The sequence below is a fragment of the Esox lucius genome, chromosome 20 (genome assembly GCF_011004845.1).
Source record: "Esox lucius isolate fEsoLuc1 chromosome 20, fEsoLuc1.pri, whole genome shotgun sequence".
Taxonomy (NCBI): domain Eukaryota; kingdom Metazoa; phylum Chordata; class Actinopteri; order Esociformes; family Esocidae; genus Esox; species Esox lucius.
Window position 1 is genome coordinate 23,919,019 of NC_047588.1, and position 16,152 is coordinate 23,935,170.

Sequence of the window (16,152 nt, forward strand, 5' to 3'; positions counted from 1 at the left end):
CACATAATTTATTATCAAAAACAGAAATAATTATTAGAATTTTATAAAAATAGATGTAATAGTATTGTATAATGGATGGGATGGGTTAAATTCTGCTGTTAGATACAGTATCTCACAAAGTCAAAGACAACTTCTCTTTTGTTGCCAGCAGTTTAGACATTAATGGCTGTGTGTTGTATTATTTTGAGGGGACAGCAAATGTACACTGTTATACAAGCTGTACACTCACTACTTTACATTGTAGCAAAGTGTAATTTCTTCAGTGTTGTCACATGAAAAGATATAATCAAATATTTGCAAAAATGTGAGGGGTGTACTGACTTTTGTGAGATTCTGTATATAATATATTTTTTGACCCATGCAATAACACTGTGTTTGGTTTCTACACACCCTTCTGAGTTTTTCCCGAATTCCATGTTTCGTTTCACATGGTCTGTTTTTTTTTATATGACTATTTTCATAGGTCGGTTGGTAAATATTGTATTGCATTGTGGCATGAAGTTGTCAGGTTAAATGTTACTACTAGATATACAATCTGTATGGCCCCTGTATGACACTATGCGGATTCAACACTCACCATTGAGCATTTCTCGAATGCCATGTTCCACTTTACATAGTCAATTTTTTTGTAAAAAGGCAATTTGCTTAGGCCACTTGGAGTGTTTGATTTAGTTATTTTTTTTTTTTTTATAAGACAATATATTATATATAACAAACCGGTCTGTACATGTTTTAGTATTGTTTAATTAAATAGTTTTTCGAACCGCTACACTTTTTCCATTAATTGCTCAGTGCATTTAAAGAAAACATAAATATTGCCTTCGATCACAATTTACTATCTTTAGGACGAATTATACACAATGCAATATATTGAAATGTGCGCTTTTATTTTGAAAGTTTCGTCATTGCCATATGATTATGACGTCATCGCTGGCACCGAACTGAAAAGTCAGATCATCAAGCTTGACTCTCACAACACGACCAAAATCGCTACGAATTCCATCTCTGAGGACTGTACACATTCTTGACCAAGAGGAGCTGACAAGGTGTTCAAAAGAAAAAGGGATTCTGACATGCACTGGCAGAAATGTGAGTGTTAAAAAAACTATTTAGATTATGAATACGATATGGTAAAATCTTAGATATTCTCTAAATACTGTTATGACACAGGCCTATACTGTCTGTTGAAAACAACAACTCTTTAGACATTCACCTCCTACTTCGTTTTTTCAACGTTGTCATATCAATTCATGATGTATATTATGGGTTTGATTAATAAGTGGCGCATAGACGCAATAGCATGGAATTTTAAATTAAATGGGTTATGTTGTGGTTTGGCATATAATATAAACGAATGGGAAATTATTTAAGAGGTTGACCATAAGAAGGTCTTCATACAATACCGAGTTGCATATTAAAAACAGACAGCGGGGAAACCCTTTCAGCCCCCGCCTATGCATGTCGCTATCTCAGTTCCCCTTTGTATGATTGGTGTGAAGGGGGAATCACAAGTATTTTACGCAAGCCAGAAAGAACATGATTTTGCGTACAGATTATATACTGTACTATAATCGACGCGGGACACGCAATCATTAACTACGCTAAATGGTAGTCTAAGTTGGCAGTCAATGCCAGTGTAACTTTGTGTTGCTGGTTTTCTGTAATGTGCGCTAATGATGGGTTGTTCGCGAACGAACCGCTCTATTTAGTAAACGTTGGGATCCGAATCGGGTGAAATGAAACCTTCCTTCCATTAAACTACGATTTTTTTTCAGATAAGGTACACAATTGTTCTCTAAACATTTCCTTTCCTCACTTCTCATTGTAGAAACAACAAATAGTGGGAAGAGTGCGTCTTTGTGTTCCACCCGCATGTTTCCAGTATGGTAAAGTCAGTAGAAAAAAAAAACAGGCGATCAAATAATTAGTGGGCTGCAAGTAACATTTAGCCTATCCTACTTGGACGTGCGTTTCACGTTCTAATATAATCATACTTAAATATTCCCCCGTTACATTAGTTATTTTAGGCGTTTTAATTTAAGAGCCGTTCGGAAACGAAATTAGCCGGCTCTTTCAGATGAACAGAACGACAAGAGCCGTCCGAAAAGACTTGGAATGCCCATCACTACTGCGCGCGCAACATTTTGAGCCTGCGAACCGAAAGGTCGTCGGAATCCCCGCCGCCCACGGGCATGACTCGATGGCCAGGGGTTTCCGTCATTTATCGTTTATACAGGGTATCCCAGATCCCCCATGTCTCCGTAGAGGATCGTTTAACTAACATTTATTTTAAAACTGTACCTTATATTTGTACATTATGTATATACATTGAGTTATTATATGCTTATTTTCAAGACGCTGTTATCCAGAGCAACCTACTTTACCTACATGTGAAAAGATTACATCCCTGGTTGTACCATGCTTTGGAACCCTATCTGCCAATAAATGTTGGTTCCCAGAACGTTTTGAGAAATACATTTTTCTAGTAACTGAAGGAAAATCTTTAGGAACGTTTTGGGAAAGTTCAGGTCTAGGTGGGATGGTATGGTATGGGATTTTTATCTCCAGTGAAAAACCTTGTAAGGGTACTCATTGTTTTTATTTAACCGTTATAACCTGGTAACTTGAAACATTTCTGAGAACCTGGCCAAATGTATTCAAATGCAAGACAAGAAGACACTAAACAGAACGATATAAAATAATTGGTTCCTATAAAATGGTCTAAGTAGATTATGAATGTTATCAGCAGTGTTTATAGACGAATAATGACTTTTTTCCCTCTTCATTCAATAATATAATTTGTCTGTGTATTATTACAGGAGTGCCCTGACAATTGATTGCAACCTATACTCTATGATTTGTTTTCAGCAAAACAAACCATTCTGCGTGATGTTTGACCGCAATGGGTTTTACTCTGGTTGTGTAGGTTAAGTCTAGTAACACTTTCAAGTTAACTCGAAAGTGAAAGTAAATTCATTCTGACAATTAGCTGTCACTTCTTGCTTGGTTGACAATGAACATCTATTGAGGACAGTTCCATCTCTTTGTGGGTGTTTTGAAAGAGCGAGTAGCTTTGGACATGGCAGTGGACTCAATACTGCCTAGGACCAAGAGCTGTATTTGGAGCTTCTTTAATTTCTCCGCCATGCACCACTAGTCAAATATTTGCATTCATGTATTTTTGGGGGCGCACACCTGCTTTCTACAGTACACGCAACAGTGGGCAGAGCTGCCCTTCTGTTTGTACCTCACCATGTGAGGTGTTCCCTCATAAATTTTCATCCATCCCATACTGGTAAATTGTGCGAAATTACATAGGGGCATTCACAAATGACTGTAGACTACCTTATACTTAAGATGCCCATTATTACATAAATATATTACTTATTTTTATACGTTTGAGTAATGTGATGAAATGTTCACAACCCATTTTTCAATGTATTTAAACCAATATATAAAATGTATTAGAATTCCTAGGCATCTCCTTATTTTTAGGTATGTAACTGCTTGTAGCAAAGTCTCTGATCCTTACTAAGGAATACAAGAGGGAAGAGAAAAAAAAATACTAACAGAAATAAAACAAGCAAGAGAATTTCTGATTTTGTGTTTCCACAATTGCTTAACAGAAGAGCAGTTCCTCCTTCGTACCCCTTTAAGAATGGGAAATGTTTTGTTAGCTCAAGTGATACCAAACTTTTCTCCCTGTAGGGATATGAAAATGCAAGACATGAACATGCATTACTCTCAATATCATCACATATTTTGTCATTTCGCCAAAACTGTGATGAGATGCTGTCTTTCCTGTTTTCAACAAACAGCCTTGGGGAATTGATTAGTTAGATGAATTATTCTTCTTATAACTACATACATTTATTTAAAAAAACGTATATAAATTGGCTAGGTAACATGGCTGAGAAACTACCTATTCCTAGACCACATTCATGAATAATCAACCTAATCATGATTATAGTCAGCTACATGTCCAATAACAAAGCATAACAAGACATGGCCCGTGTTTGGGGTTTCTAAGTGAACTCATGGGTTGTAAAAAAAAAAAAAAAAAAAAAAAAAAAAAACAAGAGAGAAAAAAAGGTTCACAGCTCACGGCAGGAAGGTGCTGTGGTTTGCCATTGCAAGCGGAATGGAGCTAGACAGAAAAGTGTCATAGAAAATGTTTAGCAAGCCTCCACATGGTAATGTTGGTGAATCTGTCTGCTAGATCTGACCTCACAGCCTCTTTTCCTAATGGAATAGGTTCCTCAGAGCTTCTCTTTGTACCTGTTTCTGCTCCTCAGGTGGAAATTTCACTTTGTCTTTCACGTGTGGGGTTAAGACATAGAGGAAATATTACCCTGCTTTACCATACATAAGCATTACCATGCTGGAAACCAGAGATAGCTGTATGTTTCACCACTATTTCTCTTTCCTCTGGTTGCTGAATAGAAAATATAGTTTAGATGAAAAGGAATACACATGACATCATAGATGAATCATGTGGAAATCACAGAGCCTTTTGGCCCATCCTTTCAATCCAAAAATAGTAAATTACTTCTTGTCATACCACTTTACAAACCATTTTCTCTGTGTCTCTTTTTATTAATGACCATCTGTTAAGAATTTAGATTAGTAGACTACGAACCATTGATTTTCCACTTAAGCTCATTCTTTACGTCAACACCATTGTGTGTACAGCGCCAAAGGAGAAGCCGTGTTACACTCTGCCCACAGTGAAGAAACTCCTGGAGCAGAAGAGGAAAAGGGAGAACACTTCGACGGCAACTGCCAGCACTGGTGTCCCCGCTGCTTCTGTCCCCTCCAAACAGGTGTCGATACCAGAGCCGTGTACTTCTACAGGTCAGTCCTGCTTGAAGCACGCATCTTAGCCAATTGCAACCAACCAGACCTGGATGCTGGATGAAATGCTTTTCACTGACATCATGGCTTGCTTTATGTTCCTCCCAGGTGCAGCCAGCAGCTTCCCAGACATGGCAGTTGGGTATGAGAGATGGAGTCCTATGGACATGCACCAGTCCCCATCAGCCATACAGGACACCCAATTTTCCCCTATGGGGATCAATTACTTCCCTAGCCCGTCCACCTCAGTGGACTACAGCCATTCTCAGGCCTTCAGCTCTCCCATGGCACTCAACTACCACACACCACAGATTCCAGACTACACAGACAGCGTGATGCCTCAACATTACGTAAGGAGTCCCAGATTATGAAAGAGAAGCACATTACATATTCATGATACTTTTTTCAACTTACTGTTCGCGTGCTTTTAAATATTGAAATATTTAAGAGAAAAATGTTGGGATGCTGCTGGGATGCAATGGAAATCTGTTTCTGGTAAATGCCAACTCCTCAGAGACACTTGCAAGGAGTAGCTTCAAAAATACTTTAATGGGATATTGAGGGTTTTTGCATGGTAGACCAGAGTTTTGATTTCCCTTTAGTGTTTCTGGCATTTTCCAGAGTTTTCTTTCTGTCAAAGACCATTCCTGGTCTTCTTTAGTTCCATGTACCTGGGGCCCTTGCATGAGCCATGCTGCTGTTGGTGGATGTGCTTCAAAACCCACAACAAACAAATATATATATATATATATATATATATATATAATATATATATTGAATGAATTAGCTGTGGGTGTTTGAGTGAGATCCTTCACAAATATTAGTATGGCTCATGGAAGTACATTTTCTAAATAAGCTCAGAAATTGAAGTTTGACTAAACAACATTCTGATGATGTTACAGCACTAAAGGTAATTGGAAATTAGATATAACTTGCAAAAAAACTAAAATGCCTTTTAACATTGTGTTAAAGCAGTTATAAAAATACCAAGATTTCCCCCTTACAGACAGAGTGTCCAGTGACAGAGGCTGTGTCTACTTTGGTTCCCTCTGGGCCCTACTGGTCGGGGGCCCGTGCCCTGGGCCCCACAGAAGCAGTCCCGCAGGTGTTGAGTGACCGGATGGACGTCACCAAGCTGGAAGAAGCCAGGATGTTCCTTAGAGGGATGGACTACAACAGGGCCACCTGGCAGGATGATGATGGAGACACGTGAGTATTTGTGTTTTTCTAAACACAATTTAATTCAAAGGTCAATAAATTATGTTTGGGGAGGGGTACCCAGACCACAGTCTTGTGATTGATTCTTGAGAAACCGCTAATTAATTAGTTTCAGAAACTTGGCAAATAAAACTCAATAAATCAAAAAACAAAAAATTATCTGTTGTCGTTTTAGGATTCTGCATATCTACGCAGCCAAGGGCCTAAGGGAGAATGCACTCGCTGCAGCAGAACGATTTGCTGAGCTGGGCAGGCTAGATTACAAGGAACACAAGGGGAAGGTATGCTTCAAGACAAAACTACTACAGAGGAACAGAATGTCTCCTCTAAAACAATGGTATAGTGAGCCTCAGTTTATTAATACTCCATCTCCATATCTCAGACTGCTTTGCTGGTGGCGGTGACAGCTAACCATCCAGAAATCGTCCAGGATCTGTTGTCTTTAGGAGCAGATATAAATGCTTCTGATGTCAACGGTCAAACAGCCCTTCACTTGGCTGCCATCTATGGCTTTCCCAGGGTTATGCAGGTAAAAAAGTAGTTTTCAACCGATGTTCTCAAATACCATAATTCAATCTAGATGACTAACAGTTTTGTTTGTTAATAATCAATTGTTTTAACATTTTGGGATGTGTAGGTTATTCTCTCCATTGGGCCTGGAGTGAACCTAGAGGCCTGCAATTATGAAGGTAACATCCAGCTTATGTCAACTATTACATAGAGCTGTGAAATCAATAGTGAAATTGAAAAAACATGATAAAAAAAATGAAATTTCAGATTGCTTTGCAAGGGTGAGTTATTTTGTCTTACTCTCTGCTAGTTTTCAGGTTACAAACAGTGGACATAAAGTCTACACACCCCTGTTAAAATGCCTGGTGTTTGTAACGTAAAAAAAAGAGACAAATATAAATAATGTCAGAACTTTTTCCACTTTTAATGTGACCTATAATGTGAACAATTCAATTGAAAAACTTAAATCTTCAAGGGGGAAAAAGGAGAAATAAGAACCTTACAATAACCTGGTTGCATAAGTGTGCATACCCTCTTATAACTGGGGATGTGGCTGTGTTCAGAAATAACCAATCACATTCAAACTCATGTTAAATAGTCATTACACACTTGACATCATTTAAAGTGACTCTGATTAATCACAAATAAAGGTCAGCTGTTCTAGTAGGATTTTACTGACATTTTCTTAGTTGCATCTCAAAGCAAAAGCCATGGTCCACAGAGAGCTTCCAAAGCGTCAGAGGGATCTCATTGTTGAAAGAAATCAGTCAGGAGAAGGGTACAAAATATCTAAAACATTAGATATACCATGGAACACAGTGAAGACAGTCATCAAGTGGAGAAAATATGTCACAACAGAGACATTACCAAGAACTGGACATCACTCCAAAATTGATGAAAAGATGGCTGAAGTTTGCAAAAACAAACATCCAGTCCCCCAAAAGCATGTGGGAAAATGTGTTATGGTCTGATGAAATCAAGGTTTAACTTTTTGGCCATAATTCCAAAAGGTATGTTTGGCTCAAAAACAACACTGGACATCACCCAAAGAACACCATACCCACAGTGAAGCATGGTGTTGGCAGCATCATGCTTTGGGGCAGTTTTCTTTCAGCTGAAACCGGGGCCTTAGTCAGGGTGGAGGGAATTATCCAAATACCAGGCAACTTTGGCACAAAACCTTCAGGCATCCATTAGAAAGCTGGAGATGAAGAGGAAGTTGACCTTTCAGCACAACAACGACCCAAAGCACATGTACAAATCCACAAAAGCATGGCTTCTGTGGGGTGATCTGAAGAGGGCTGTACACAGGAGATGTCCTCACAATCCAACAGATTTGGAGCAGTTTTGCAAAGAAGAGTGGGCAAATATTGCCACGTCAAGATGTGCCATGCTAATAGACTCCTACCCAAAAAGACTGAGTGCTGAAATAAAATGAAAATGTGCTTCAACAAAGTATTAGTTTAAATTTTTCCCCCTCAAAGATTTGTATGCTTTTCAATTGAATTGTTCATGTTATAGGTCACATTAAAAGTGACCAATACATCACAAAACCTGGCATTTTAACAGGGGTGTGTAGACTTTTTATATCCACTGTATCCCTACCATTAGGCCCCCTTAAAGCCCTCAGTCAGATCACTCCATGACAGTCCTATGTTCTTTTTTTGGCTCTTTATTGAGAGATATACTCTCTTAGGACACAGAAAATAAATTGCCGGGAAGAAAAGAGGAACTCTTAACAAAAACATTTATATTTATAACCGAATGTGATGACGCCACACTCTCGGGCAAGAAAATCAAGACATTTGGCAAATTAGATCAAAAGACAACAAAATAAGTAACAATGTACATTAAAAACAATCTCTTATCTTAGGTCTGACTCCTTTGCATTGTGCTGCCATCTCCCATGGTGGCATCATGAAGGCTCTTTCCTCCTCCCAGCGGCTAGATAATGCCGGCCTTCATGCCATGGCAGAGGAGACTCTCTCCTGTCTGCAGATGTTACTCAACACGGGAGCCTCCTTGACAAGCCAGGTACTCAATGCTCTGCTGAAACGGATCATAAACCACAGCATTCGTATTTCAGTGTGTATCCTACAAGGTGCGCAAATAAGTCCTCTTTCTTCCAACCAACTTGACGTCCACAAAATCTGATTTGGATTCACAAACAGCATCTCTATTTTGCCCCTGCCCCCTTTACAGGAAATAAAGAGTAACAAGACTGTTCTTCACCTGGCTGTGAAGGAGGGGAATGTCCACTTGGTCCGCTACCTGCTGAGGATCCCTCTGGCCAACATGAGGGACTTTGTCAACATGAAGGTCAGTGCTGCTGTGAGACTGTCCATCTTCAAATACGCTGTAAAACTGACCTGAGAGGGAAAAACATGTGATGAGTTCATGTGAGCCGTGAAAAGAAAGGCAGCGCCGTCGATAGTGTTTGGGTATCCAGTAAGGGTTTGTACATACTCATAGCTTAATTGTTTCAGGCCCATGGTCACACCGCACTGCACATGGCCGCTGGTCTTCATGCAAGCCCCCACCAGGAGGAGATACTGAAACTGCTTCTGAACCAAGGGGCCGACCCCAGCGTACGCAACCTGGAGAATGATCAGCCTGCACACTTGTTGCAGAGTGGACCCCGCGGGGAACAGGTGAGAATGCAGTCAGTCTAACAGACAGATGCCGAGATTAGACACTTTTGTTTTGTTGATCTGAACTCATCTCACCCATCATTTTTCAGCTGAAGCTCATCCTGAAGAAGCAAAGTGCTTCCTCTCGTCGACGTGTGATGTCCTTACAGGACCAATAGTGACCTGGACTACGTTTTTGTGTCCTTGTGTATCCCTTCACCTCTTTCAAAGGAAAGAACTGAAGCTCTGGCCTGTAGGCTGAATCCAGACTTCTCTCCTTCCAAGAGGGAGGGATTTTAACGTATCTTCATGTGAGGATTTACAAAGAAACCAAATCTCTAATTTATTCTAGGGCATTCCATTATGAACGATGTTTGTTTGACATGGTTTTGGTCAGCATCTGAATTTAGTTAGCTATGGCATAAATTGTTGTAGCTTAACCGTAGCTTGTTTTTCTATTTTATATAATGGGTATCTAGTTCGACCAGTTCAATGACCAACTTGTAAACAACAGTAATAGTTGGTAATCCAGTTCTCTTGATGTTAGTCAGTTCAAGCTTGATTTCTATGAAATCATTTACATTACTTTCAAAATTGCCCAGTTAGAGTGAGTATTCCCCCAAGTGAGGAATCCCTCCACTGACTAAGGTATTTCTGAGGTGGATTTCTCAACCACCCCTCCAACTCACTCTCTTGACAAAACTTCCCACCATGGTCTGAAATCATATTGGTTTGTTAAATGGTGGTAGTGGTTTCAATAAGCATGGGACACAGTGTACCATTGTGCTCATGATTTTACTTTACATGTCTTTACTTTACATAGTAACAGTGCACATTTATAACTACAGTTGGTCCCAATTATTGACACACTTGACAAAAAACAGTTATATTGTCATTTTCCATAATGACGAATGTATTGTAGTTTATTAATGATTCAAACCAATCAATCAAAAATTGCATGAGTTTATTTCCCCAGAAATAAGTTTCTAAATTATTGTTAAACTTGTTTTCAGTACATTGTGCTACCCTTTCAAAGATAACAACACTGAATCACTTCCTATAATTTTTTTAGAATAGAGAACACATTGGGAAAGGTTCGAAGACCATTCCTCCATACAGAATCCTTCCATGTCCTTAAGATCCATTGGCTTGCATTAACCCGCAGTCTTTTTAAAATTAAAACCACAGGTTTTCAATGGGATTGAAATCTAGAAATGGACCTGGCATAATGTTGACTCTGTGGACCATTGGGGGACAAATAACATGATGATCTAAGATCTATCACTGTATTATTCAGTAGGTATTGTTTTCTTTTCTGCTAATTCATTCTCATTTTAACACCAAATAATTACTGTTTAAGTCATCCAACAAATGTAAACACATTTTGAACTTGGGTTTAAACTGTTACTTTGGTTTGATTACATGAAAATAGAACTCTTTGGCCACCCACATCATTTGTTGTTTTGGCATCGAAATGAAAACAAGGATGCCAATAATTAAACTACATTTATAATTTGAGGAACGTATAATTTTGGGTGATTCTCGTGAACCATTCATTTACCCCATATTGTTTATCTCAATGTCTCTTTTTATACAGCCTTTTTATACATTAATCAAAGATGCATTTTGGTCTGATTTGTATTTTCTTCTTCAAACTGTAACTTATGGAAATATTTCATTTGTTATGTATTGGGAGTATGTTGATATTGACCACAAATACTGTATTACATATCAGTGTTTACAATGTACAACCAGTAGTATTTATTTTTTTCAAGGGCATTGTGTGAAGACTTTTTCAGTATAGTGACAATTCATTTCAAAATAAACAAATTAGGTGTTTTCAAAAGAAATGTGTTAGTCATTTTGGCGGTTGCTTTTATCCAGAGCAAATGACCTTTATTTTCTTAAGTTTTTCATACTGGCCCCTGCAGGAATTGAAACCTAACCCTGGGGTTGTCAGCACCTTGCTCTAGCAACTAAGCTAACATGACTCAAACATGACAAACATGACTCATGATTCAAAATACCACACCCATGTTTTGAGATACCAATAAAGCAACTGTCATTGTGCCCAGTGGGCCTTGTGAATCTTCATCAGTGCAAACAGAATTCAGTAGTGTCTGTACTAAAAATATTATTCCTGTACCATAGTACTTGGAGTTTGTAAGACTGTTCTCAACTTTTCACTGAATGTAACCTTCTGATTTAATGAACTGCCTAAACTTAATACTGGCATAAAATATTTTCTTCCAATACCTATTTCTTCTCCATGTTATCCTTTATTTTACTTCACAAGTATGTATTGATAAATGTCAAGATAATAATAGTAAATAACAACAATAAATCAATTAGACCATTTTATATACTGCACGTTATGCAGCAGCTGTCTTATTAATAGCTTGTGAGAATCATTGATTCACTATTGGTTAACTGTTACATTACTGAATCCGTAAGAAGCATAGCTACACTCACAAAATTGGTCTTGATAACCTACATTGTTTTTGCAGCAACTTAAATAATATAAAATAACTAGTGACATTATTTTGCAGAAAACTACTGTATTCTTGTAGGCATTAAACTTATTATGTATCATCACCTTTTTTTCTACACAAAATGTATAAATTGCTGGTCATCTACCATGAAGTAATGTATTTTGGGGGTTTATCTGATTCTACTTGTGCAATGGAACTTTAAAAGGGAGAACTGGGTAGCTGAAAATACAGTCTGACCTTGTAGACATACTTCTCATGACTACTTGGCACACAAACCACACATCATTATCCATGTAATGCCATAAAAACAAAGAACAGATAGATCCCGAGCCACCAGGAAAACACAGTGGGATGAAGGGGTGGGGTTCAAACCTTAATTCATGCTTGAAATTATTGATAGGTCCAAAGTGAATTACAGAAAGAGAAGAAAATCATTCACATGACTGGATAAAAATGTGGAAGATTTCTGAAGTGCATTGTGTAGTATAGAATTAAACTGGGCATGCAATTAACTTTCTTGAATGTATGTGTATGTTTAAAGCAAGGGAGGGAGAAAAAACAACAGCATTATTTTTCAGCACTGTTCACATCATGATGGACAGTAGCGCACCTGAAAGCTGGTCTTGGACCAGGCAGGTTTTTTGCTGTTAGTAGATTATGTGCAGATTGAAGTAACCGAGGGGCTGACCCCAGCGCATTGATGAACCCAAAATCTGCAGGCTAGGCCACTATACAAGTAGACAGAAGGTAGGTCAAAATCATCTAATGCACAATAATAAGAAAATAGTCTGAAATATTAACTGGTTTGATATACCTTTTATTCATATCAAGAAAAACAAATCAGTCATTCTTCTGGCCAGCTTGGTCTGAGTGTGCACCATAGATGATGTTCCAGCGGGCACAGATGTGTGTCAATCTTAAACACGTTTGTCAGAGTATGTGTTTGCACACATTCAGCCTCTCTTTGGTACACCTCCCATGATGAGTCTACCATGCCCCCATACACACTTCTTCTATACCGTTTGAGGAGGCACTGCAACACAAGATAGGGCCAACAGTGTGTTATAACTTTAACAAACACGAACAAACACACTCTCTAAACTGAGCTATCAAAATGGATACCCCAAAATGATTTTTTTTACAAACCTCCTAACCCTAAAACCTGTAACGCCTAACTGTAACTGAAATTCGAACTCTAATTGTAACGTGTTCCTATACCTCCCGCATTAGCCAAAACATTGCCTTATTCAAAATGTTACTAGAACCTGTTAACACACACCAGGGAGCTCACCCTCTGTCTTTGGTATCTGGGTGCCTGCTGGATTAGAGCTGCAGACAAAGACAAGAAATTACAGTTTACTCCAATAGAGGGATCGGAATGGAATTCAGCTCATCTCAAAGCTTTGTGGCCACGGCCATTTGTACTTTAATTAAGACCATGTGTTTAAACAAAAGAGAATGTGATTTAGATGCAATTTAAATGTGTGCAAGGCTTAATGTACGGACGGGGTTGTGGCCATCAAAGCTTTGACAGGCATAGACTTTGAGTTGGGGCAAAATGCAGATTCCTCAGGACAGTATCAATCTGTGTCTTCTCCTAAAGCATAGGGGAGAGGCAGAGACTGGGTTGGCATGCCACTGGCTGTTAAAGGTACACCCTGCAAGGCCCCCCACTGACACTTCCAACCCATCCAACAACAGCCCCCATTCTCAACCAGAGAGCCCTAAACTCTATAACACACAACCTGTCCTTATTAATATCACTGGACAAACTTTTAAACCATTTCAAAGATGGCTAAAGGTTAGACTGACTGTTTTAAGACATTCTACAGTTTAACGGTGAATGCTTAATTGTATGAATGGGTTGGCAGTGTTGTTGGATTTAGGGAAGAAGTGCAAAACTGCAGTCTCTTAACCAATAGACAGCATTCAGAAAATGGGATCCACTGTGGGTTGGGGAGAGAGAGGGTAAAAACAGACAAGGTAACCATAAAATAGTTTGAGTAAAGTCATCCTGTTTTGTTGGGACTCCTCTTCCAGTCTGACACATTCCACATGCACAGGCAGAGCAACTGCCAAGCCATGTGCAAACTCTTACTTGGATGAGGATTTTGAGCATTTTGTGATTTTTTTACCTGTTAAAGAGATACAAAGTTATACATGTCTACAATAACCTGAAGTGATCTACAGATGAGAGGGCAACCTGCTGGTGTGTGAATGTGTACATACTTACTAAGAGCTATAAGGATGCCAGAGACAAACAAGATCACACCAATGATAACCCCTGTAGTTCGAAGTGTCTCATAATCTAAAACCAAAAGAAAAATCCTTAATGTTACAAATGATATTTTGTATTGTGTTAGGCAAATAACGTATTCAGATTAATCCACTTACCATACTCAAAGTCGCTTTGATCAGGAAACATTGATTCTGTAGAGAAGAAACAGCATCATTTTTTGCCAACATTATCCCCCTCATTTGGCTCGTTAAGTTTTGAACAATGTAATAGTTTATGAAAGGACACACTCATTATAGTTTATGAAAGGGCGCATGATCTTACAGTGGAGAAGTGAACAGCCAAAAGACCAAGATAAAACTCGTAGGGAACGCCCTTTGGGTTGGGCTTCGGAACCATGGACAGATCTCCTACTTGGAAAACATCAAACCATGCTTCATTTGAAACATGTTTACATTAAACTATTATTCGCTGATTCTGAATAAACTGGGGCTAGGATAGCTGGCGAAGGAAGTTGCCTACGTGTTAATGAACTTCGTGCGCAATCTCATCACACGCTTGAATATATACTTTGGTAATAAAAGCATACCATTAGAAATGTTGTATGTGTAAATATTCCAGTTCAGTGTACTATGCGTTTTTCAACAGACGACCACAGCATACTCAGTTCTGCATGAATGCGGAGCGCTGATCACTGCAGGTTCTTTGCTCAGCAGAAAAAGAGGCGCACATAAGTGGGTGTGGGAGAGGGGTTTTGTTTGGCTTATTGTCTTATTATTAAAGATTGTTCTTATTACACTAACGTGCAGTCAACACGTATCCCTGGTAGTTAACTGTAACCAAAACCAACATAATGGAAAGGATAGGAGAAGCAGAGACTGGGTCTCAAAAATGTTTGGTAAAGGTAAATAGGTTGTCTCTCTACTTTGAAAAGCAGCTTTAAGAATATTTTTCATAATTTTTTTTGAAGCACTTTAAAGGACCGTCGGCAATGCGGCTTTCTGTTGCTGAACATCCACTTTCATGATGCCATTTTCTGCGCTTTTCACTTCTCCCCAGTACAGCCCCCTCCCCTTTTCCCCAAATAGCCTACATTGACATTTTGGCTATGTAGCAGAGGCTCTCCTCCAGAGCTCATTTATTGTTCTTAAGATAGAAGCCACACACAAATATTTACACTTTACTTAATGAAGTAGATGTTATCAAAAACTAGCAAGGAGAAAAAAATGCAACCCAACATAGACATTCACGAATGAGAAACAATATCCAGTGTATTCATTTATAATTTACAATTGATGTAAGTAGGTTCAAAGCATTAGATCCGAACACTAAAATTAATCGATACTCATGATCCATTGCACCAACCGATTATGAATTCCACGATTAGACATTGTTGAGATGAGTCTATAGGAACAAGCTTATACTTAATGCGCAAGAACAGGCAACACCGCAACCCAGTTACAACAAAATTGGATAAAACATTGACATCACATTAATTAATTAATGTCACTATGTCAATTTTTTGGTCTTGAAATGTAAATATGTTCTAGTCTAGGCTATTAAGAAAAAATGTATTACACAAACCTCTTTCCGTTGTCATGACTGCAATGTGTGGATGGATGCACTAGGTGTTGCCTGTTGAATCTCTCTTGCGCTTATGTAAGTTTCAGGTCAGCGGGAGGAGAAGGGAAAGAAGCGTACAGTGGAGGTGAGATTTATGATGTGAAGATAACTGCAGCTCAATATAAACCCTTCAAGGCAAGCGGGGGTCCTCTTGTGGTGATGTATCACACTGCATTCTGTTATAGGCTATTCACTGCTGCAGCCTTCTGAGGTATCCCCCCTAGACAAAAAAAGTGCCTCAAAATGCATTGCGGATAGAACGTTACTGCAATCAAGTAACCTACAACCACCATGAGGCTTGAGATTATTATTTTCCAGATTATTTTCCCAAGGAGGCGTGGGAAAGTGCGAATAATAGACTACGATAACAGGTCTCTATTTTTTTTTATACTTTGTTGCAGTTCTTGTACCAATCGGCATCAAAGATACCAGAGTATGTGCACAAAGGACATCCCGTCGTTTTATTTATATTGAAATACATTAAATGCAAGTAGGCTATAATAAAATAAATTCAAGGGTTCCTAATGTCTCATGAGGTTTGATTATTATTTAATAAGCTACATTATTTCACAAGGAATGCCTTAGTCTG

The 16,152-nt window shown here is 38.7% G+C and overlaps 2 protein-coding genes across 4 annotated transcripts; one reads left to right on the forward strand and one right to left on the reverse strand.

Annotated features, from left to right (window-relative positions):
* The first annotated feature begins 860 nt into the window (after positions 1-860).
* On the forward strand, positions 861-11,675 carry LOC105019128 (NF-kappa-B inhibitor delta). The gene is made up of 11 exons (XM_010885061.4): positions 861-1,089; positions 4,693-4,854; positions 4,963-5,204; positions 5,861-6,063; positions 6,248-6,353; positions 6,455-6,601; positions 6,710-6,761; positions 8,456-8,616; positions 8,785-8,901; positions 9,069-9,233; positions 9,323-11,675. Exons 1-11 carry the CDS (start codon positions 1,074-1,076, stop codon positions 9,389-9,391), a joined length of 1,440 nt encoding a protein of 479 aa, XP_010883363.2. The 5' UTR covers positions 861-1,073; the 3' UTR covers positions 9,392-11,675.
* A 539-nt stretch (positions 11,676-12,214) lies between these two features.
* fxyd7 (FXYD domain containing ion transport regulator 7) lies at positions 12,215-15,830 on the reverse strand. Of its 3 annotated transcripts, none has more exons than XM_020041311.2 (6): positions 15,525-15,830; positions 14,099-14,134; positions 13,938-14,012; positions 12,984-13,033; positions 12,519-12,737; positions 12,215-12,432 (listed from the first exon to the last, which is right to left on the reverse strand). In XM_020041311.2, exons 1-5 carry the CDS (start codon positions 15,538-15,540, stop codon positions 12,549-12,551), a joined length of 366 nt encoding a protein of 121 aa, XP_019896870.2. In that variant the 5' UTR covers positions 15,541-15,830; the 3' UTR covers positions 12,215-12,432; positions 12,519-12,548. The 3 variants fall into 3 exon arrangements, with proteins under 3 accessions (XP_019896870.2, XP_019896869.2, XP_010883361.1); XM_010885059.4 differs by lacking the exon at positions 12,215-12,432 and adding an exon at positions 13,803-13,839 and having other exon boundaries at positions 15,525-15,819; XM_020041310.2 differs by lacking the exon at positions 12,215-12,432 and having other exon boundaries at positions 12,501-12,737; positions 15,525-15,829.
* Between the last annotated feature and the right edge of the window lie 322 nt (positions 15,831-16,152).